The following is a 23,074-nucleotide window of genomic DNA, read 5'->3' as shown; positions in this document are numbered from 1 at the left end:
ATTCTTCTGGTCTCAGGGTTGTGAAGGCTGAGGTCCTTGTGGTACATCATATCTTAGGACTAATTGTTTTCAAATGACTTTGATTTTCTTCACTCTTCTTTGCTCCAGATGAGAGGAGATCATCTTAATTGTATTGTAGATATCTGCTCAAAAGCTTTTAAGACCCTTGTTGCTACTCACTAAAGTAGGATGTAGAACATGATTTTATGTTCTATGTTGTGCCAATTGAGCATAATAGCCCCCAAGACTATGGTCCTGTGCCCACAGGCCTGGTATTTCTCTCCCTCAAGGTGTTTGGCTGTTTCTTGAGACGTTACTCCAACCTTGTCCTCTGTTACTTCTTTAATCTATGTGGGTAATTTTGTAGCACAACTACATATGTAAGACTGTGTTTAGCCAAATCTATCCTTGGTCTTGGGTATATTCCTGTTGACCTGCCCTCATCTGATTTTTTCACCTGTCTATGCATTTACCCATAGGTTAGTGTTTGCTGCCACTGTTAATTCAGTATTGTGTGTGTAACAATATTTGCCTCTGTTGTCTATATCTTTTTTGCACATTTCTGTGTCCTCCCTTTGCCCATTGTCACCATGCTGGTCACACACTCTTACTATACTGCCCCTTCCCTCACCCAAATCAACATGTGACCCCCAACTAATCAGAAATATTCCCTTCCTTTCCCTCCATCCCTGTAACCAACAAAGTGAATTTCCTTCTCTGCATAAACCTTTCCTTAATATTTTACAATAATGGACTCATACAATATTTGTCCTTCTGTGATTGACTTATTTCACTCAGCATAATGTCCTCCAAATTCATCCAAATTGTGTGGTGATTCATGGATTCTTCATTATTATAATGTTGCATAGTATTCCATTGTGTTAATGTACCATAGTTTAATTATCCATTCATCTGTTGATGGGTACTTAGGTTGTTGCCATGTCTTTGCTATAGTGAATTGTGCTGCAGTGAATATGGGCATCCATATGTCTGTTTGTGGCCTGGATCTCCCCTCTTTACGATATATTCCCAGTAATGGAATTGCTGGATCAAATGGTATTTCTGTTTTCAATTTTTTAAGGAAATGCCATACCATTTTCCAGTCCCACCAGCAATATTTGAGAGTTCTAGTCTCTCTACACCCTTGCCAGCATTTGTTGTTTTCTGTCTTGTTGAACTTTGCTATTATTGCTGGGTAAGATGATATCTCCTTATTGTTTTAATTTGCATCTCTCTAATGGTTAATGATCATGAGCGTTTCCTCATGTGTTTGTTGGTCACCTGTATATCTTTTTTAGTGAGGTATTTGTTCATATCCTCTGCCCATTTTTGAATTGGTTTTTTTTGTCTTTTTGATGTTGAAATGTTGCAGTTTTCTATAAATTTTGGAGATAAGTCTCTTGTCAGATATGTCATAGCTGAATATTTTTTCCCAATCCGTAGATTATTTTTTACCTTTTTGGAGAAGTCTTTCGATATACACAAGAATTTAATTTTTAAAAGGTCTTAGTCATCTACTTTCTCTTCCACTGCTTGTGCATTTTTGGTTATGCTTGATAGTCTATTTATGCCATAAATTAAGGCCGCTAGATTTGCCCCTGCTAGCACAGTGCCTAAGGCATATGACTGCTAACCAGAAGGCTGGTAGTTAAAACCCACCAGCCACTCTGTGGAAGCAAGACTGGGCAATCTATTTCTGTAAAGATTTACTGCCTCAGAAACCCAATGGAGTCGCTGTAAGTTGGAATCGACTTAACAGCAGTAGGTTTGGTTTCTTTGGTTTAGATTTGCCCCTATTTTAATTTTAAGTAACTTTATAGTTTTGGGTTTTACATTCAAGTCTTTGATCCAACTTGAGTTTGTTTTTGTGTATGGGGTGAGGGATAGATCTTGTTTCATTTTTCTGCAAGTGGATATCCAATTTTGCCAGCACCATTTATTAAAGGGGCTATCTCTCATTCATTTAATGGGTCTTGGCCCATTGTCAAAGATCAGCTGTCCATAGATGGGTCTCTTTCTGGGTTCTCAGTTCTGTTCCATTGGTCTAGTTATCTATCATACCAATACCAGGCTGTTTGACTACTGTGCCTGTATGGTAGGTTTTGAGATCAGGGAGTGTGAGATCTCCTGCTTTATTTTTATTCTTCAGGAGTGCTTTGCTTATCCAAGGTCTCTTTCCTTTCCATATGAAGTTAGTGATTGGTTTTTCCATGTCCTTAAAGAATTACTGGTTGGGCAATCCTACTTCTGTAGTGATACTGCCTCAGAAACCCAAGGAGGGATCGCTATGAGTCGGGGCCGACTCGACAGCAAACAACGACAACAACAAAGAATACTGATGGAATCTGGATTGGGATTGCATTGAATGTGTAGATAGATTGCTTTGGGTAGTATGGACATTTTCACAATATTCAGGAATATTGAGAGGAATCCAGCTGATTTTTGTATGTTGACCTTGTATCCTGCTACTTTGTTGAATCTTTCTATTGGTTCCAGTAATTTTCTTACTGAGTCTCTTGCATTTTCTATATATAGGATCATGTCATCTGCAAGTAGAGATAGCTTTACATCTTCTTGCCAAGAGTTCCCTTTCTTGCCTTATTGCCCTCGCTAGAATTTCAAATACAATGTTAAATAGAAGTGGTGATAGAGGGCATTCATATCTGGTTTCCATTCACAAGGAGAATGTTTTGAGTCTTTTTCCATTGACAATAACGTTGGCTGTTGGTTTTGCACATGTGCCCTTTATTATGTTGAAAATTTTCCCTTCTATTCCTATTTTAATGAGAGTTTTGAACAGAAATGGATGTTGGATTTTATCAAATGCCTTTTCTGCATTAATTGATATGATCACATGGTTCATTTATTTTGTTTTATTTATGTGATGGATTACATTGGTTGTTTTTCTGATGTTGAACCATCCTTGAATACCTTGTATGAATCTCAGTTGGTCACAGTGTATGATTTTTTTGATATGTTGTTTGATTCTTTTGGCTAGGATTTTGTTGGAGATTTTTGCATCTATATTCATGAGGAATATTGGTGTGTAGTTTTCCTTTTTAGTGGTGTCTTTCCCTGGTTTTGGTGTCAGTGTTATGCTTGCTTCATAGAATGAATTTGGAAGTATTTCATCATTTTCTATTTTCTGGAATAGTTTGAGTAGTATAAGTGTTAGCTCTTCTCTGAACATTTGATAGAATTCTCAGTGAAGCTGTCTGGGCTGGGACTTTTTTTTCTGGGGAGTTTTTTTATGACCTGATCAATTTCTTCTTTTGTTATGGGTTTGCTCAAGTATTCTGTTTAACTTGGTCTTGTGTTTCTAGAAATTTGTCCATCTCTTCTAGGTTCTCAAATTTGTTGGAGTAAAGTTCTTCATAATATTGTTATTATCTTTTTTATTTCAGTTGGTTCTTTTGTGATGTTGCCTTTTCATTTATTATTTATGTTATTTCCATCTTCTCTTTCTTTTCCTTTGTTAAATATTCTAGTGGTTTGTCAAATTTCGTTAATTCTTTTCAAAGAATCAGCTTCTTGTCTTGTTGATATTCTCTATTTTCTTTTCTTTTTGTTGTTTTCTGCTTCATTTATTTCTGCTCTGATCTTTATTATTTCCTTACTTGTGGATACTGTAGGTTTCTTTTGTTGTTCTTTTTCTAATTTTTTGGAGTTGTTGAGCTAACATATTGATTTTGACTCTTCTCTTTTGATGTGTGTGTTTATTGCTATAAATTGACCTCTGAATACTGCTTTCACTGTGTCCCAAAAGTTTTGGTAAGTTGCATTTTCATTCTTGGTTCTTAGTTAGTTAAAGGAAAAACAAATGATGAGTACATAAAATGATATCATTAATTACTGCCTTTTGATATGTCTTTTCAGGATTCAGGCAAAAATCCCAGGAGCTAAAAGGCACACTGAGTAAACAGATATCCCACCTGGGACTGGACACAAAGAGGAATGTCTGGAGTGGTAACAGCTCTGTTCTTACACGTGACTGCAAATTGTTTTCCCCCATACCATAATCTTAGAGACACACTTTAAAACAGCTGTTTTTAGGCTGTTTCTGTACCCTTAGGATGTTTGAGTCATATGTGTCAAGCACTAAAGTATAGAGAAAAGTGTATTAGATGTGGTTTCTATTTCATGTTGCTAAAAAAAAAAAAGAAAAAAAAAGTGCATGATGGTGAGAGCCCAAGTTATCTTTCCTTCTTTGGTGTTGTTCTCCTCTCTGCAATGCTTCTGTAGCTTCTAACGTTCCCTGTGGCTAGGCCTTTCCTGAGTGCACTGACGCAATAGTGGAAACTGCTTACATGTCCCTGGGTTGCTGGTTGGATTAATCTTTAATAACAATATATATAGCCTCGTAGACTGATGTTTTAGTGTTTCTCCAACACACACAATGTAAAAGTAAAAGCAGTCGACCGTACTCATGGTAATCAGTTTTGTATAACTTAAATAAATAAATGGAAAAACCCCAAACAAACACGCAGTACTTTTGTTGTATGGGATCATGGGCTGACTTACATGTATGGTAACTGAAAGAGTACCAGCATGTTAACTTTATTACGATTTGTATTCCTTTCTCTGTAGTTCCTAATGGACTTAATCATGGACTCTGGATATTTGCACTTATGTACTTGATACTGAATGCATAAATAAATGTTACTAAATGTACAAGTTCTCCCTCCCTTCTTGTGGTCTTACAGGGGCAGACAAAAGCTCTGAAGCTAATGACATTCCAGGAAGGCTGAAACAGAATGCTCACTCCCCTCCCATCTCTAGGACCACCTGGTCCAATCTCAACAGGGTGTATAGCTTCTTTGGGTCATTAATAGTAATCACTGGAGAATGGTAAAACTGGAAAAGAAGCACCCTTATAGTGTACTCTCCAAGGTTACTGCAGATATTTTAAATGGTTAAAAAGAAAACTTGGAAATTATATAACCCTTTACATAAAATTTTTATAATATTATGCAACATAACTCTGGCATAAAACCACCATAATTTCTATGAACTCACTCTTCTGCTTAGTATTTATATCAAGCCAGGTGCCAAGCACTGAGAACAGGTTTGTGAAGAAGAGCAATGACAATTCCTCCATCACCAAGCTAAGTCTTTTAACAATTGCTTGCTGCTTTTGTAAAAGTCCAATTGCATTATTTTATTTCACTGTTAGAGTCAAATGTCAATGATGAAGAGATAGAAGTGAATGATCATAGTAACCATGGGAGAAATAAGAAGTAATGGGGAAAAAAAATTAATAATTACATACAAAAAGCTTGTTTTACATTTGGATTTAAATAAACGTCTATAGATTATCCTTCTGCACAAAGTGGTATGAGGGAAACAAAGGCAACTTGGCACTGTGCCAGTAGCCAAGAAGCTTCCATCTTGATGTCAGGGGAGGGTTGGAAGGCAGGTTGTCGATGCTCTGTGCCATCCAGTTGATTCCAACTCACAGTGATCCTATAGGATACAGTAGAACTATAGCTATTTGGAAATCCTAACTGAATAAAAACAGAATGAAGTAAGAGCTGTAAAACAAGATTAGAGCAACAGAGATGGTATTCTCAGGAATACTTTGAGCTTGGTCTTGATTTGGCTTTTGCCAGATGGAGAAATTTTATCACAGAATGAAGAAAGAATGTAAGCTATGGCACTAAGACTTGGAAGTGCATGCCATATGCAAAGAATGGTGAGTAGTAAGCTGAATTGGGTTATAAGGTCCTTGGGGTAGGAATGGTAGTCCCAGGCAATGAAAAGTGGGTTGAAACCACACTAGGACCACATTAGGAATAAACATGAATACCAGTGCCAAGCAGTTTAGACTATATTCTTTGGGTCAGGAGTCACATAAACACAATGTGAGTGTAAGACATTGGGGATTAGAAGAATATAGGATATAATTGTAACCATTCTATAGCAACAAACAACTCTGACAAACAGGAAATCAATGACTATGGCTTCAACTAGAGCAGCTACAGTGGGAACAGAAAAGAGATATTCTCCTGTCTATGATTAATCCAACATGCCAAGCATCCACCATCATGGGCAGGGGAGCAACTAAGAGAGACTTTGTGGAAGGAGATCGGACTGGGGGGTTTGAAGACCAGGGATAACCCTAAGAGTGAGTGGCTCCTTAAATTTTGCACCCTGGCAGCTCACTTGCTTCACTTAGCCTTGGCCCTGTCTAAGGCCAGCTGATCGGGGGAATTGGCAATCTATTTTCCAGGATAGATAGCCCATAAGGGAGCTCTGGTGGCATAGTGCCTAAGGCATTTCAGTGCTAACCAGAAGGCTGGCAGTTCAAACCCACCAGCCACTCCTCAGAGGGAAGATTGAGCAATCTACTTCCATAGTGATACCACCTCGGAAACCCAAGGAGGGGTCACTATGAGTCGGCTCTGACTCGACAGCAGTGAGTTTGGTTTTTTGATTTTCTGTGTGTAGAAAACTAGTTACCATCAAGTCCATTCTGATGGTGACCTTACGAGCTTGGCTACTAATTGAAAGTTTAGAGGTTCTAGTCCACCCAGAGTGATCTTCAGTACTTCTAAGATGCCTTAAGAAGATTCTCTGTAGGAGGTTGAAAAAGGTTGTAACCCTTGAAAGAATGTTAGAAAGGGGACTATATCATGACAGTATCCCCTAGCGCTGGATTTTGGCCCCTGTTGGGCTTTCATCATCACATAAACCCTACTAGTGTCCATTCTTCAGAAAGTTAGATGCAGCCTTTGCTTCCAACTAGCTGACAAATAGTACGGAAGAATTTTGTTAATAGGTCTTCATAAAATTATCAGATATGTTCACAAAGATGTATGTTATTGTTAGGTGCTATTTTGGTTACCTAGTGCCACTCTAACAGAAATACCACAAATGGGATGGCTTTAACAAACAGGAGTTTATTCTGTTACAATTTTGGAGGCTTTAAATCTGAGTTCAAAGTGGCAGGCTCCATGGGCTGGGTGAAAGCCCCTCAACCTTGGGCTTCAGCTCTGCCTCCTGCTCCCAGCCCACTGAAGCTGGAGGCTTTTCTTTACTCAGACACCTGCTGGCTGCTGAGGCTGACAAGCCCAAGGTTGATAAGTAGAAAGGCACAGTCCCAATGCTACCAAACAACATGGCAGGCCACTAATTCAAGTCCACAAGAAGTCCTGAGATTGGCAGGGTATGGCAGGCTGTTGAACAGTGACTTGGTTACACGCAGGGTTCAAGTGTGCCAAAAGGCTAGAGTCCAATACCAAAGCTGCTTATATACTGGAAGCAAACACCTCCCTAAAGCAGCTACTCAGCTGGTCGCAGCAGATTCCACCATGGAGTTGATTGCCAGTCTCGTCATGGGAAATAACTACCTCCAGCTGCCCACCCACTCAACTAGGCCCAGCTAAATTGACAACAGTCTTAACTACCAAGGTGCCATCAAGTTGGTTCAAACTCATAGTGACCCCTTGTACAATGGAACAAAACACTGCCCATCCTCACAGTCGGTGATGTGCTTGAGTCCACCTTGCATTCACTGTGTCACTTCATCTTGTTGAGGGTCTTCCCTTTTTTCACTGACCCTCTGCTTTACAAAGCATGATATCCTTCATGTACCTCCCTCCTGACAGTATGACCAAAATTTGAGAAACTAAGTCTCACCATTCTCTCTTCTAAGGAGCATTCAGCTGTGCTTTTTCCACGACAGATTTTTTTTCTTTCTTCTGGCAGTCCGTGGTACATTCAGTATTCTTCACCAACACTATAATTCAAGTGCACCAAGTCTCCTCCTTTTTTGGTCTTCCTTATTCATTGTCCAGCTTTCACATGCATATTGTTGTTGTTGTTATGTGCCGTCAAGTCGGACCCGACTCATAGCGACCCCTCCTTGAGTTTCCGAGGCAGTATCACTACGGAAGTAGATTGCTCCATCTTCCTTCCGAGGAGTGGCTGGTGGGTTTGAACCACCGGCCTTCTGGTTAGCAGTCAAGTGCTTTAGCCACTACTCTACCAGAGCTCCTACATGCATATTAGGGGACTTAAAATAATATGGCTTGGGTAAGACACACCTTAGTCTTCAAAAATGACATCTTGGCTCTTTAACAATTTAAAGAGGTCTTTTGCAGCAAATTTGCACAATGCAATACATTGTTCGATTTCTTGACAGCTGCTTCCATGAGAAGTATTTTTACATTCCATTTTTACAATAGAAAAATATTGAAAGCAACCTAAAATGTCAAATATCAGGCAACTGATCGAGTAAATTATATGGTTTTTTGGTTTTAATGCAATGAAAGACCATACAGTCACTGAAATAATTTTGTGGAGTGACATTCTGCCATGAAAAACTGTTAATACACTGAGTGAAGAAAGTAAATTATGAAACACTATAAAATACACAGGGATCTGAACATTAATTATAAAAGGTGAATATAGTAAATAAAAAAAAGAGGGAGACATTAAGGGCGTACACAAAATGTTCAATGTAATTTTCTTTGCTTGAAGAAATTTTGAAAGATAGCTCTTTGTCTATAATTTTTTTATTATTATTAAGTTTTCTGTATTTCTTATTTTGTAACTTTTTCTCACACTTATTTTGTGAAATATTATCCCCACATAGTGTTCATCAAAACCAAAGTTATGATAACAAGTGAAAGCTCATCCCAGTAAATAGTTTCTCATTTGGAGTATTCTCATCTGCTTCTCTGGTTCACACCCTGCACTTATGTTTGCCTTATGTTGCACTTATGTTTTTCTGCCAATGGGTAAACTAACTGGTAAGTGTCAAAGGGAGGGTGAGATTGTTTGAAAACAAAACTTCATTCTTTTGACTTTGTTCATTTATTTATATAATTAAAGTCCTCCTTGATTTCCTTCCAACATTTTTTATTAAGTTTATTTCATTTTTTCCAGTAACAAAAATAATACATATGTATTGTGGAAAATTTGGGTGATAGAGATCCTACTACTCTGAGAAAGCTGCCATTAACATTTTAGTACACTTTTTTAAAAAATAATATTTTATTTTTTCAGTGAAAGTTTACACAGTAAATTAGGTTCCCATTTGACAGTTTCTATACATATTGTTCAAGTACATTGGTTACATTTTCCACAATGTGCCAGCATCCTTTTTAATTGCATTCTAGTTGTTCCATTTCCAGTAGTCTAGCTTCTGTGTCTCCATCTTCTCATCTTTGTTTTAGAGTAATTGTTGACCTTTTGGCCTCATATATATAGATGGCTTTTTAATAGAGCACTGTACTTACAGATAATATCCTTTATTTCTTGTGCTAACTTCCTTTTTTCTTTTTTTTAATTGTGCTTTGGGTACAACTTACAGAGCAAATCTGTTTTACATTCAACAGTTCATGTACATTTGATTTCATGCCCCGATTACCATCCCTGACCATAACAAACTCTCTACCCCTCCCTGTCTTATTTTCTAGGCATTTAAAAATAATTTAACTCATACAGTCTACACCTGCTTTTAAAGTTAAAATTATGAAAAATATATTCTATTTTATTCACAGGAATGTTTCATTACTTTTCTCATTAACTACATGGGAGATTTTAAAGTTCCAAGACCTTTGAATATAGGAGAACATTTTTAAAGTTATATTCTTTTTTTTTTTCAAATTATGAAGTTTGCTCCAAATACTTGAATTACAATCTGCTAATCACTCATTTTATAACTAAAGTTTAAAAACTAATAAAAATATTAATTTTTGTGCTGTGGATATATCTAAAGTCTTACTTTCATTTTACTTGCTAATGTTCCATCTTGATTTGGCAAATTATTTGAAAGATGTTTGAAATCCAAAACTTGTCCTCATATCATACATTGACATTTTATTGCTTTTAACCATATTTTTTAAAGCACCGTGCTAATATTATTGAAGATTATTTCATTTAATCTTCAAAATAGGCCTTATAGAAGTGATATTATTATTTCAATTTTACATACATTTGAAGAATAGGATTCTTAATTCAAATACTGCTTAAGCTCAATCTTAAAGCTAGGTTGGAGTTTGAGACTGTTATTCAATCACACCCTGTGTCCGATTTCCAAATCAATTGAGAAATAGATGAAGGAACCAGTTGGATGAAGATCAAATGATTAGTTCTGTTTGGATAAAGCTGCTTGCCTATGGCCAGAACAAGGCTTTCTACTATTTCTACCCACCACACTCCGAATGGCAATGGCCAACCTGACCCCTGCACTGGGCAGAGCTCACAACCTGAGAAAGCAGAGCAGGGGTGAATCTAGAAAGCAGGGCAGGCTGAACGGGAGAGAGGAGCCTGGGCTATGCCTTTTTAGTCCTCTAATCCCACCAATCAAGTCACTCCTCCTCCCCTGAGGAGTGAAGGAAGGGCAGAGAGAGGTTATAAGATTTCTTTCCATACATTTTCCTCTTAGAAAACAACAATTGCTAGTAGAAGAGCATTCAACCTAAAATTGGCTCAAACCTTCCCGTTTGAAAAGGGAGAAGAGGTGTTACAGGCAATAACAAATTCTATTTGTTAAATGAACAAAATATCTTAAGCAGTTGGTTAAGTGAGGAGTCTCTAACGTTAAAGGAGAAGTGATGAAAGCAAGAAAAGCTAATTCATTGGGTACATAGGAAAAAAATTTTGTATGATTGGTCTGGCTTTAGTTTACTGAATCAGAGATACCATAATTGGCAAGCTAATATAAACCAGGGTTTTTGCATTTCAATTAGTGTGTTCTAAGTTTATGAGTATTTTATCTCTTGTGAGAGGTTTTATTTTATTCAAGGTGCTTAGCATAAATTCAGTTCTGCTTTGACAAACAGCTCTGGAGAATGTTCAAGGTTGCTACGAGGTTAGCTAAATTTATGGTTCAAATTTAAAGATTTAACACAACTATCAGGAAAATCAACAAAAAAATTAATACAGTACCCATGATCTAGCAGGAGTGGAAACATTTACTACCCCTAGGCCTGAAAGAGGAGCTCTGGTAGCATAATGCCTAAGGCACTTGACTGCTAACCAGAAGGCTGGCGGTTCAAACCTACCAGTCACTCCTCAGAAGGAAGATTGGGCAATCTACTTCTGTAGTGATACCACCTTGGAAACCCAAGGAAGGGTCACTGTGAGTTGGGTCTGACTCCACGGCACATAACAACAACAGGCCTGAAGAGTCAAGAAGAGGGAGTGGTCACTGGACCAAAAGCATTGTGTGGAGACAGCCTCCTGACAGGAGCTATGGCTATGATAGGAAAGAGGCAGCCAACCTCCATGACTGTCAGGGAGAAAGCCCATGTAACACAGAACGTGACTGGACTCTCCTTTCTCCTGGTGGATCCCCTGGGCACACCAGGGGCACACCAGCCCTTTGATACAACCCATACAAGGCCCTCCTGAGCACAGAGCAGGGCAGACAAGGGAGGAGAGCACATCTAATGGTGCAAGTGGAAAATACCAGCCCAGGGTCCCTCCTTACATAGCTACCTATTCTACCATGTGGGAAAATTTTTGGAGAAAAATTTTAGCCAAATTCCCTCTATGAAAAAAAAAATGCCAAATCTGTTGCCCTCACCATTTCTAGAGCACTTAAAAGTTATGTACCCACCTGACACTGGATACCTTGGGTGCTTTCACTGAAACACACTAAGTCTTGGTGAGACAACATTAATTATCGTGAGTGACAAGGAAACGCGCTGCAAATTCAGTGTTTTTTTTTGTTTTAACACAGAAAAAAAAATATTTCAGGCTCTATATTTCAAAGGTTACTTTGAAAATTAAATTTTAATTTTGTTTCCAATAAGTTTGGTGCATTTTTATTCTCCACTAGGGAGTCTTGGGGGAGCTGTGGTAGCATAGTGGCTAAGACACTTGCCTGCTAACCAGACGGCTGGTGGTTCAAATCCACCAGCCACTTCTCAGAAGGAAGGTTGGGCAATCCTACTTCCGTAGTGATACTGCCTCGGAAACCCAAGGAGGGGTCGCTATGAGTCAGGTTTGACTCGACGGCACATAACAACAACAACAACAGGGAGTCTTGGTGGTGCTGTGGTTAAAGCATCGGGCTGCTAACCAAAAGGTCAACAGTTCAAACCTACTAGCAGCTCTGCAGGAGATAGATGAGGCTGTCTGCTTCCATAAATGCTTACAGCCTTGGAAACCCTATGACGCAGTTCTCTGTCTTACAGGGTTGCTATGAATCAGAATCGAATCGATGGCTGTGGGTAGTGGAGGGTATACACTTACCAGAGAGTACTAATTTATTTATTTCTGATATTCATATTAATGACTCAGTAAAAATACAGCACCCCTTTGTATCTTGTCTTTCATATGACTTCTTTGCCCAAATCAAAACTCCCCTTCACTAAGAGAATAACAAAAGATGGAATTTTTCTCCTGACTGACTCACCCTCATCACTCAGGTCCCTCTTCCAAGAAGCCTTCTCTGACTCCACCTACAAGTCTTTGTTGTTCATGCTCAGTGCCTAGCACAATGCCCAGCCCAGAGGGGCACTAAACAAATATTTGGCAACTCTGTTACATGTGTGCCATGCCTTCTTCCGTGTCTTGGCAAGCTTCTTTCCTTCTGTGCTGAGACTTAGCATTGGAATCCACCCCAACGGCACCCCAGATAGTCACCACCATCAAGTAGAAATGGCAGAGAAATAAATCCAATTTCTCCTCTCTGAGATAGCAACTGTTGACTTGATTAAAGTAATTACCCTAAGGATTAAATGATGAAATGGATAAAGGCAGAGTGCCAATGGGGCGGGGGGGGGGGGCACAGTAGCATTTGTATTTCACAATAAATGCTTTTGTTTTCCATTTAGTTGAAGGAAGAGGTGGAAAACATTTAGCATATGTGCTCTGTGGCAAGCATGATGCACCATTCTTCTGCTTAATCTCCATAATCCCAGAATGTAAAAACCCATTTTACATGAACAAAGGCAACTAAGAGGTTAATTACTTAAGCCAATCTAAAACCACTAGCAAATGATGCAACTAATATTTGACCCAAATCTGTTCAGCCTCAAGAAAGTGCTGATGATGGACAATAATAGGGAGTCAAAAGAGAAAGTTGAAAAGGAGGCCTCTTCATCAGGTATTGTTATAAACACTGGCCAGTTCTCCCTTCCTTAGAGGTATCTTGCTCTCCCTGTCTGGTATAACTCTACTTGGGCCACTGATCTATCTTTGCTTCACTAACCATCTGGCATTACCTAGGGGAAGTGATCTTCCTGCTATTTTTCCACAAATGACTATGTACTGGAGTCACTGTAGCTGAAATTGTAGCCTGGCCATGAGACACACTTTAGAATTTGTGAGAAGCCCAAGGGGTGGGAATTTTTGCCTAATATAGAACCATCTTGCAGAGCTTCTAGGCATAAAGCCAACTCAAAGCTTTAAAAGGGAGGAGATCCTATTAGCACAGAATAGGGGAGGACCAAGACACCCTTTCTATATAATGCTAGACCTTCACTGATTCCCTTGAAACCCCTAGGAAAGACCCACCCAACTGGTTTGGGCCTGACATTGAGTTTGATAAATATTAATTTGGAGAACATATGTAGGGCTGACATTCTGTGGGTAATCCCCTAGCTATTTCCAATCCTCTTCTCCCCAGGTACCTCTACAAGAGGTGCTTACAATCTGCACACTCACTGTCCTAAATCCTTTCATGGGTGATCGTGTGACCTAGCAGTGACCAATGGGAAGTGTGCAGGACTCTTGGCTGATTGCCTTTACTGATTAAAGGAAAGGGGAGCTTTGAATGCTACCCCTTTTCACATCTTCCTGCTTTATACAAAGGTGTGATGTCTGGGGTTAGAGTAGGCATCTATGACCATGGGACAATAAGCCTGAGGATGAAAAGTCAAGATATTAAATATGGTAGAGTAGAAAGATAAAAAGAGACTATCAATGAATCAAATATTGATGGGGCAGACGAGGTCATGTGCCAGACATCAGGCCCTGTACTTAGCACTTATAGGGTCAGGAGTGAGGAAGACAGAGACTTAGTTTGCTAGCATATTTCTCAAGAGGATTTGATCACAGTGCAGTACCAAAGTATTGTTAGCTGCTATCAAGTTAACCCCTGGCTCATGGTGAGCTCATGCACAATAGAAAGAAACACTGTCCTATGTCATCCCAATGATTGGTTGTAGATAGGACTGGTGTAACCTGTAGGATTTTCATTGGCTGATTTTCAGAAGTAGATGGTTAGGCCTTTCTTCCTAGTCTATCTTAGTCTGGAAGCTCTCCTGAAACCTACTAAGCATCACAGCAACACACAAGCCTTCGTGGACAGATAGGTGATGGCTGAACAGGAGGTACATTGGCCAGAAATCAAATCTGGGTCTCCTACATAGAAGACAAGAATCCTAATTAAACCACCATTGCTATTAAAAACTAAACCAAATTCACTGCCATCAAGTCGATTTCGACCCATAGTGACCCCCTTTGGGCTTTTTAGGTGGTAAATCTTTACAGAAGTAGATGGTCCAGTCTTCATTCCACAGAGTGGCTGGTGGGTTTGAACCACCAACCTTCTGCTAGCAGGCAAATGCCTTAGGCACTACACTGCCATAGCTCCTTAACCACACTAATATACTGAACACAAAGCATAGACACATGCAACCATATCTACTAAGAGTAGGACCTTACTGGGGTAATTCAGGGTCTAGTCACTTAATAACAACAGCAAAAAGGTTTTGTTTTGTTTTGTTTTGTTTTTTTCCTGAAGGCAGGAAGCAGCAGCCAGGGCTGATGGCCAGAGCAGGTAAGCAGGAGAGAGACCCTAGGCAGGAAGTGGCAGCCGGCCAGTGGCTGGAACAGGTAAGAGGGAGAGCCCCCAAGCAGGAAGCTAAGAGAGACGAACTTGTCTGTCAGTTTGTCGTATTGTGGTGGCTTGCGTGTTGCTGTGAGGCTGGAGGCTGTGCCATCAGTGTTTCAAATGCCAGCAGGGCTGCCCATGGTGGACAGGTTTCAGCAGAGCTTTGAGAATGAGACAGGACAGACTTGGAAGAAGAAAGAGGCCATCCACTTCTCAAAGAATTGGTCACTGAAAACCTTATGAATATCACTGAAACACTGTCTGATATATTATTGGACAACTTTATGAATAGCCCAGAAACATTGTCCAATAGAATGTCAGAAGATGAGCCCCTTAGGTCGGAAGACACACAAAATACGACTGGGAAAGAGCTGCCTCATAAGAGTAGAGCCAACCTTAATGATATGGATAAAGTAGAGCTTTTGGGACCTCCATTTGCTAATGTGGCACAACTCAAAATGAGAAGAAATAGCTGCAAGCATCCATTAATAATTGGAACATGGAATGTACAAAGTATGAATCTACAAAAATTGGAAGTTGCCAAAAATGAAATGGAACACATAAAGAGTTATATTCTAGGCATTGTTGTTGTTGTTATTTGCCATCTGAAATGGACCAGTTTGGGCCATTTTGAATCAGACAACTCTATGATTTGCTATGCCGGGAATGACAAATTGAAGAGGAATGGCATGGCATTCATCATCACAAAGAATGTTTCAACTTGTATCCTGAAGTATAATGCTGTCAGTGATAGGATAGTATCCATATGCCTACAAGGAAGGCCAGTTACTACTACTATTATTCAAATTTATGCACCAACCAAAAATTGAAGATTTTTGTCAAAATTGAACACACAATTTCTGAAATTGAACACACAATCAGATGTGCTGATTATCACTGGTGATTGTAATGCAAAAGTTGGAAACAAAGAAGAATCACCAGTAGCTGAAAAATTTGGCTTTGGTAATAGAAATGATGCTGGACATTGCATGATAGAATTTTACAAGGCCAATGACTTATTCATTGCAAATACCTTTTTTCAACAACACAAGAGGTGGCTATACATGTGCACTTCACCAGATGGAGTACACAGGAATCAGATTGACTACATCTGTGGCAAGAGGCGATGGAGAAGCTCAATATCTTCAGCCAAAACAAGGCCAGGCAGTGATTTGGGAACAGACCATTAACTGCTCATATACAACTTCAACTTGAAGATGAAGTCAATTAAAACAAGTCCACGAGAGCCAAAATATAACCATGAACATATCCCTCCTGTATTGGGAGACCATCTAAAGAATACAGTTGATGCATTGAACACCAATGACCAAAAACCAGAAGAATTATGGGATGACATCAAGAACATCATCCATGAAGAAAGCAAAAGGTCATTAAAAAGACAGGAAAGGAAGAAAAGACCAAAGTAGATGTCAGAAGAGACTCTTTACCTTGCCCTTGAATGAAGAGTGGCTAAAGCAAATGGAAGAAATGACAAAATAAAAGAGCTGAACAGAAGACTTCAAAGGGCAGCTCGAGAAGACAAAGTCAATTATTACAATGAAATATGCAAAGACCTGGAGTTAGAAAACCAAAAGGGAAGAACATGCTCAGCATTTCTCAAGCTGAAAGAACTGAAGACAAAATTTAAGCCTCAAGTTGCAATAATGAAAGATTCTATGGGCAATATATTGAATGATGCAGGAAACATCAAAAGAAGATGGAAGGAACACACAGAGTCACTGTACCAAAAAGAATTGGTTGATGTACATCCATTTCAGGAGGTGGAATACAATCTAGAACCAATGGTATTGAAGGAAGAAGTTGAAGCTGCACTGAAGGAAGTGGCAAAGAACAAGGATCCAGGAATCAACAAGGTACCCATTGAGATGTTTCAACAAATGGATGCTGTGCTGAAAGTACTCACTTGGAGTGAGTGAGTGAGTGCTAGGATATTTGGAAGACAGCTACCTGGCCAACTGAATGGAAGAGATCAGTATTTGTGCCCATTCCAAAGAAAGGTGATCCCACAGACTGTGGAAATTATCAAACAATATCATTTGTATCCCACGCAAGTAAAATCTTACTGAAGATAATTCAAAAATGATTGCAGCAATATATTGACAGAGAACTTCCAGAAACACAACCTGGATTCAGAAGAGGACGTGGAATGAGGGATATTGCTGATGTCAGATAGATCTTGGCTGAAAGCAAAGAATACCAGAAAGATGTTTACTTGTGTTTTATTGACCAAGCAAAATCATTCAATTGTGTGGATCATAACAAATTATGGTTAACATTGAAAAGAATGGGAATTCCAGAATATTTAATTGTACTCATGAGGAACCCGTCCATAGACCAGGAGGCTGTCCTTTGAATAGAACAAGGGGACATTGTGTGGTAGTTCAGTTTGTGTGTCAACTTGGCTGGGCCTGCTTGAGTGGCTGGGCAGCTGGATGTAGTATTCCCCATGATGAGACTGGTAATCAACTCCATGGTGGAATCTACTGTGAGCAGCTGAGTAGCTGCCTTAGGGAATGTGGTCTGCTTCCTGTATTTAAGCAGAAGCCTTGGGGAATGGTCTAGCTTACAGCACACTTGGTCCCTGCATGTAGCCGTGTCATTGTTCAGTAGCCTGCCATGCTCTGCCAACCTGGGGACTTACAATGGACTTGAATTAATGGCCTTCTGTGTGGTTTGGAAACATCATGTGTGCCTTTTTTACTTGTCAATCTTGAGCTTGGCAGCCTCAGCAGCCAACAGCTATCTGAGTGAAGAAAAGCCTCTAGCTTCAGTGGGCCGGGAGTTGGAGACAGAGCTGGAGCCCAAAGCTGAGGGGCTTTCACCAGCCCCTAGAGCCTGGCACTTTGAACTTGGACTTAAAGTCTCCAAATTATAAGAGAATAAACTCCTGTTTGTTAAGGCCATCCCATTTGTGGTATATTCCTGTCAGTGCAGCACTAGGGAACCAGAACACATTGTATGGTTTAAAATCAAGAAGGGAGTGCATCAGGGTTGTATCCTTTTACCATATTTATTCAATCTCTGTGCTGAGCAAATAATCCAAGGAGCTGGAATATATAAAGAAGAACATGGCATCGGGATTGGAGGAATCATTAGCAACCTGCAATATACTGATGACACAACTTTGCTTGCTGAGAGTGAAGATGACTTGAAACACTTACTGATGAAGATTGAAGAATACAGTCTGCAGTATGGATTATACCAAAATATAAAGAAAACAAAAACCCTCACAGTTGGACCAATAATCAGCATCGCAATAAATGGAGAAAAAAATTGAAGTTATCAAAGACTTCATATTACTTAGTTCTACAATCAACGCCAATGGAAGCAGTAGTCAAGATATCAGATGACATTAGCACTGGGCAAATCAGCTGCAAAAAAACCTCTTTCGAGTGCTGAAGTGCAAAGATGTCTCCTTGAGGACTAAGGTGCACCTGACACAAGCCATGATATTTTCAGTCGCCTCATACGCATGTGAGAGCTGGACAATGAATAAGGAAGACCAAAGAAGAGCTGAAGCTTTTGAGTTGTGGCGCTGGTGAAGAATGCTGAAAACACCATGGACTGCTAAAAGAACTAACAAATCTGTCCTGGAAGGAGTGCAGCTGGAATACTCCTTGGAAATGAGAATGGCCAGACTTCATCTCACCTACTCTGGTCATGTTGTAAGAAGAGACTATTTCCTGGAGAAGGATATCATGCTTGGTAAAGTGGAAAGTCAGTGAAAGAGGGGAAGGCCCTCAACAAGATGGAATGACACGGTGACTACAACATGGGCTCAGGAATAGCAGAGATCGTGGACCTGGCACAGAACTAGGCAGTGTTTTGCTCTGTTGTACATAGGGTCACTATGAGTAGGGGACGACTCAATGGCACCTAACAACAATATTCAATTTAGGCAAAGAAGCAGCCACAAGAACGATGTAGTCATCTAGTATTATACAAAGCACAAATACTGTAGAAACTGCAAACATGCCTGAATACATGTGAATATACACTCCTGTGCAGGTGAGGGGTCAAACATTATGGAGAGGTTGGTCTCCTCCTGGCCCTATCAGCAGCAAGGGCAGCAAGAGATTAGCAGAAGCAAACTTGCTTATGATAACTTAAGTGATATCTTTGCTCTTTAACAGTTTAAAGAGGTCTTTTGCAGAAGATTTGCCCAATGTAATACATTGTTTGATTTCTTGACTGGTGCTTCCATGGGCATTAATTATAGATACAATTAAAATGAAATCTTTGACAACTTTAATCTTTTCTCTGTTTATCATGATGTTGATTATTGGTCCAGTTCTGAGGATTTTTGTTTTCTTTATGTTGAGGTGCAATCCATACTGAAGGCTGTAGTCTTTGACCTACATCAGTATTTGCTCAATATATATTCCCAATATGCTAAGTGAAAAAAAAGCAGGCCACAAAAAGAAAGGTATAATATTCAACTTTTATAAATCTGTGTATGTAAATAGGCACATATGGATTTATCTATGTATGTGTGCAAAAAAAATAGTGATCAGGGAAGAATGGTTCATGAAAATGGTTAACCATGATTATTCCTGGTTAATACAATTATGGATATGGTAGATGGAATAATGCCTCCCTAAAATGTCCACATGCTAATCCCTGTAACCTGTGAATATGTTAGGTGACATGGTAAGGAGGCATTAAGATTGCAGACAGAATTTAGGTTGCTAGTGAGCTAACCTTGAGATGGGGAGATTATCCTAGATTATCCAAGTAGGTCCAATGTAATCACAAGGGTCCTTAGAAATGAAAGAGACTGGCAAAAGAGTCAGTGTCAAAGTCAGGGAAAGATTTGAAGATGCTAGTTTTGAAGACGGAAGAAGGGGACCATGAGCCAGGGAATGCAGGTAGCCTCTAAAACTTTTTAAAACAGGAAACATTGTCTCCTAGAGCCTCTAAAGGAATACGGTCTCACCTACACCTTGAGTTTAGCCCAGAGAGACCCATTTTTAGACTTCCGACCTCAAGAGCAGTAAGATAATAAATTTGTGTTGTTTTAAGCCACTAACTTTGCGCTAGTTGCAGTATATGCCATATGTGTGTTGGGGGTGGGGAGGGGAGCCTTCCCAAAAAAACCCAGAATTGGAAAATGTTAGTGGTACTTCTATACCACAGGTTACAAAAAGAGTTAAATTCACCACAGCCCACACTCTTAACCACAGGGTGACTTGTTTCCAAGAGTATTAAACCACATGGATGTCCCTGGTTCTTGTTGTTGTTATGTGCCATTGAGGCTGTTCTGACACATGGTGAATCTATGTATAATGGATCAAAAAACTGCCTGGTCCTATGCCATCCTCACAATCGTTGCTGTCTTTGAGTTCACTGTGGCAGCCACTGTGTCAATCCATGTCATTGAGGGTCTTCCTCTTTTTTCACTGACCCTCTATTTCACCAAGCATGATGTCTTTCTCAAGGGTCTGGTCCCTCCTAATAACCAAAGTACATGAGTACATAGTACATGAGATGAAATCTCACCATGCTCTATTCTAAGGAACATTTTGGCTGTACCTTTTCCAAGACAGATTTGTTTGCTCTACTGGCTCTGGTAGCATAGTGCCTAAGGCACTTGACTGCTAACCAGAAGGCTGGTGGTTCAAACCCACCAGCCACTTCTCAAAAGGAAGGTGGGGCAATCTACTTCCGTAGTATATTGCCTTGGAAACCCAAGGAGGGGTCTCTGTAAGTCCGGTCTGACTCGAGGGCACATAACAACAACAACAACAACTGGCAGTTCATGGTGTATTCAATATTCTTCACCAACACCAAAATTCAAAATCAACAATTCTTCTTTAGTCTTCCTTATTTGTTGTCCAGCTTTCACATGCATATGAGGTGATTGAAAATAACAAGGCTTAGGTCAGGTGTATCTTAGTCCCCAAAGTGACATTTTCAGTTTGTTTGATTTCTTGACTGCTGCTTCTATGGGCATGATTGTGGATTCATTTAAAATGAAATCCTTCACAATTTCAACCTTTTCTCCATTTATCATGATGTTGCTTATTGGTTTAGTTATGAGGATTTTTGTTTTCCTTATGTTGAGGTATAACCCATACTGCAGACTGTAGTCTTTGATCATCATTAGTAAGGGCTTCATCAGTAAGGCCTCTTCACTTTAAGCAAACAAAGCTGTGTCATGTTCATATTGCAGGTTGTTAATGAGTCTTCCTCCAACCCTAATGCTATGTTCTTCTTCATATTGTTCAGCTTCTAAGATTATTTGTTCAGCATACAGATTGAATAAGTAATGTGAAAGAATACAACTTTGACACACACTTTTACTGATTTTAAACCCCGTAGTATCCCCTTGTTCTGTTCTAATGATAGCCTCCTGGTCTATGTATAGGTTCCTCATGAGCACAATTAAGTGTTTGGGAATCCCAATTCTTCTCAGTGTTACCCATAATTTGTCATGATCCACACAGCTGAATATCTTTGCATAGTCAATAAAACACAGGTAAACATATTTCTGGTATTTTTTTGTTTTCAGCCAAAATTCATGTGACATCAACAAAGATACTCCTTGTTCCATGTTCTCTTCTTGAATTTCTGGCAGTTTGCGATCAATGTACTGCTGCAATCGTTTTTTAATTATCTTCAGCACAATTTTATTTGCACATGATATTAATGATATTACTCAATAATTTCTGCATTCTATTGGATCACCTATCTTTGGAACAAACACAAATATAGATTTCTTCCAGTCAGTTGGCCATGTAGCTGTCTTCCAAATATCTTGGCATAGACAAGTGAGTACTTCCAGTGTTGCATCCAGTTGGTATTCTATCAATTACAGAGATTTTTTTTTTTTTTGCCAATGCCTTCTATGCAGCTTGAACTTCTTCCTTTGATACCATCAGTTCTTGATCATATGCTACCTCCAAAAATGGTTGAAAGTCAACCATTTCTCTTTGGTACAATGACTTTGTGTATTCCTTCCATATCCTTTTGATGCTTCCTACATTGTTTAATATTTTGCCCACAGAATCCTGCAATATTGCAACTTGAGGCTTGAATTTTTTCTTCAGTTATTTCAGCTTGAGATATGTGAAGCGTATTCCTCCCTTTTGATTTTCTAACACGTTTCATTATAATACTTTACTTTGTCTTCTTGAGCTACCCTTTGAAATCTTCTGTTCAGGCTTATCACAAGAGAAGAAATTGAATGGGTCATAAAAAAAAATTCCCAACATAAAAAAGTCCTGGCCCAGATAGTCTCACTGGATAATTCTACCAAACATTCAGAGAATACTTGATACCAATCCTACTCAAACTATTCTGGAAGATAGAAAAGAATGGAATATCCAAAATTCATTTTATGAAGCAAGCATAACCCTGATACCAAAACCAGACAAAGACACTACTAAAAAGGAAAATTATAGACAAGTATCCCTCATGAATATAAATGCAAAAATTAAAAAAAAAAAAATTCTAGCCAACAGAATCCAACACTGTATCAAAAAAATAAAATACCATGGCCAAGTGGGATTCATATCAAGTATGCAAGAATGGTTCAACATTAGACAAACAATCAACATAATTCATCACATAGATAAAACAAAGGAAAAGAATTACATGATAATATCTAATGTGTAGAGCACTTGATAAAATCTAAAAGCCATTTCTGATAAAAATTCTCAGCAAAATAGGAATAGAAGGTAAATTGTTCAACAAAACAAAGGGCATATACACAAAACCAAGAGCCAACATTATTCTCAATGGAGAGACTGAAAGCATTCCCCAAGCAAACAGGAACCAGGTAATATCTATCATCACTTCTATTCAACACTGTATTGGAATTTCTACCCAGGACAATAAGGCAAGAAAGAGAAATAAAGTGCATCCAAATTGGCAAAGAGGTAAAATTATCTCTATTTGCAGATGATATGACCCTATAATAGAAAAACAGAGACTCAGCAAGAAAACTACTGGAACTAATAGAAAGCAAAGTGCCAGGACACAAGATCAACATACAAAAATCAGATGGATTCCTCTACATCAACAAAGAGATCTCTGAAAAGGAAATGAGGAAAATAATACCATTTATGATAGCTACCAAAAACATAGGTGTGATAGTTGAAGATGTGTCAACTTGGCTGGACTCCACTTGTGAGTGGTGGTTCCCATGATGGATCACATGACTGCATCCTAAGCGGCCGGTCAGTCTAGGGGGAGTTTCCCCAGGGGTGTGGCCTACCTGTAATACTATCCCAGGGACAAACTGGAAGAACTGCATTC

At 39.2% G+C, this 23,074-nt stretch overlaps 1 protein-coding gene across 1 annotated transcript in view; it reads left to right on the top strand.

Moving 5' to 3' along the window:
• The window catches only part of RTN1 (reticulon 1), a 28,850-nt gene extending 24,931 nt beyond the window's left edge, over positions 1-3,919 (top strand). The window contains exon 7 of the mRNA XM_007951885.2: positions 3,877-3,919. Within this exon, the coding sequence (XP_007950076.1) occupies positions 3,877-3,919 (43 nt within the window). The remainder of the gene's footprint in view (positions 1-3,876) is intronic.
• The last annotated feature ends 19,155 nt before the right edge of the window (positions 3,920-23,074 follow it).

The sequence above is a fragment of the Orycteropus afer genome, unplaced genomic scaffold (genome assembly GCF_000298275.1).
Source record: "Orycteropus afer afer isolate SDZICR_OR568_19922 unplaced genomic scaffold, OryAfe1.0 scaffold00314, whole genome shotgun sequence".
NCBI lineage: Eukaryota > Metazoa > Chordata > Mammalia > Tubulidentata > Orycteropodidae > Orycteropus > Orycteropus afer.
This window is presented reverse-complemented; position numbering and strand designations above follow the sequence as displayed.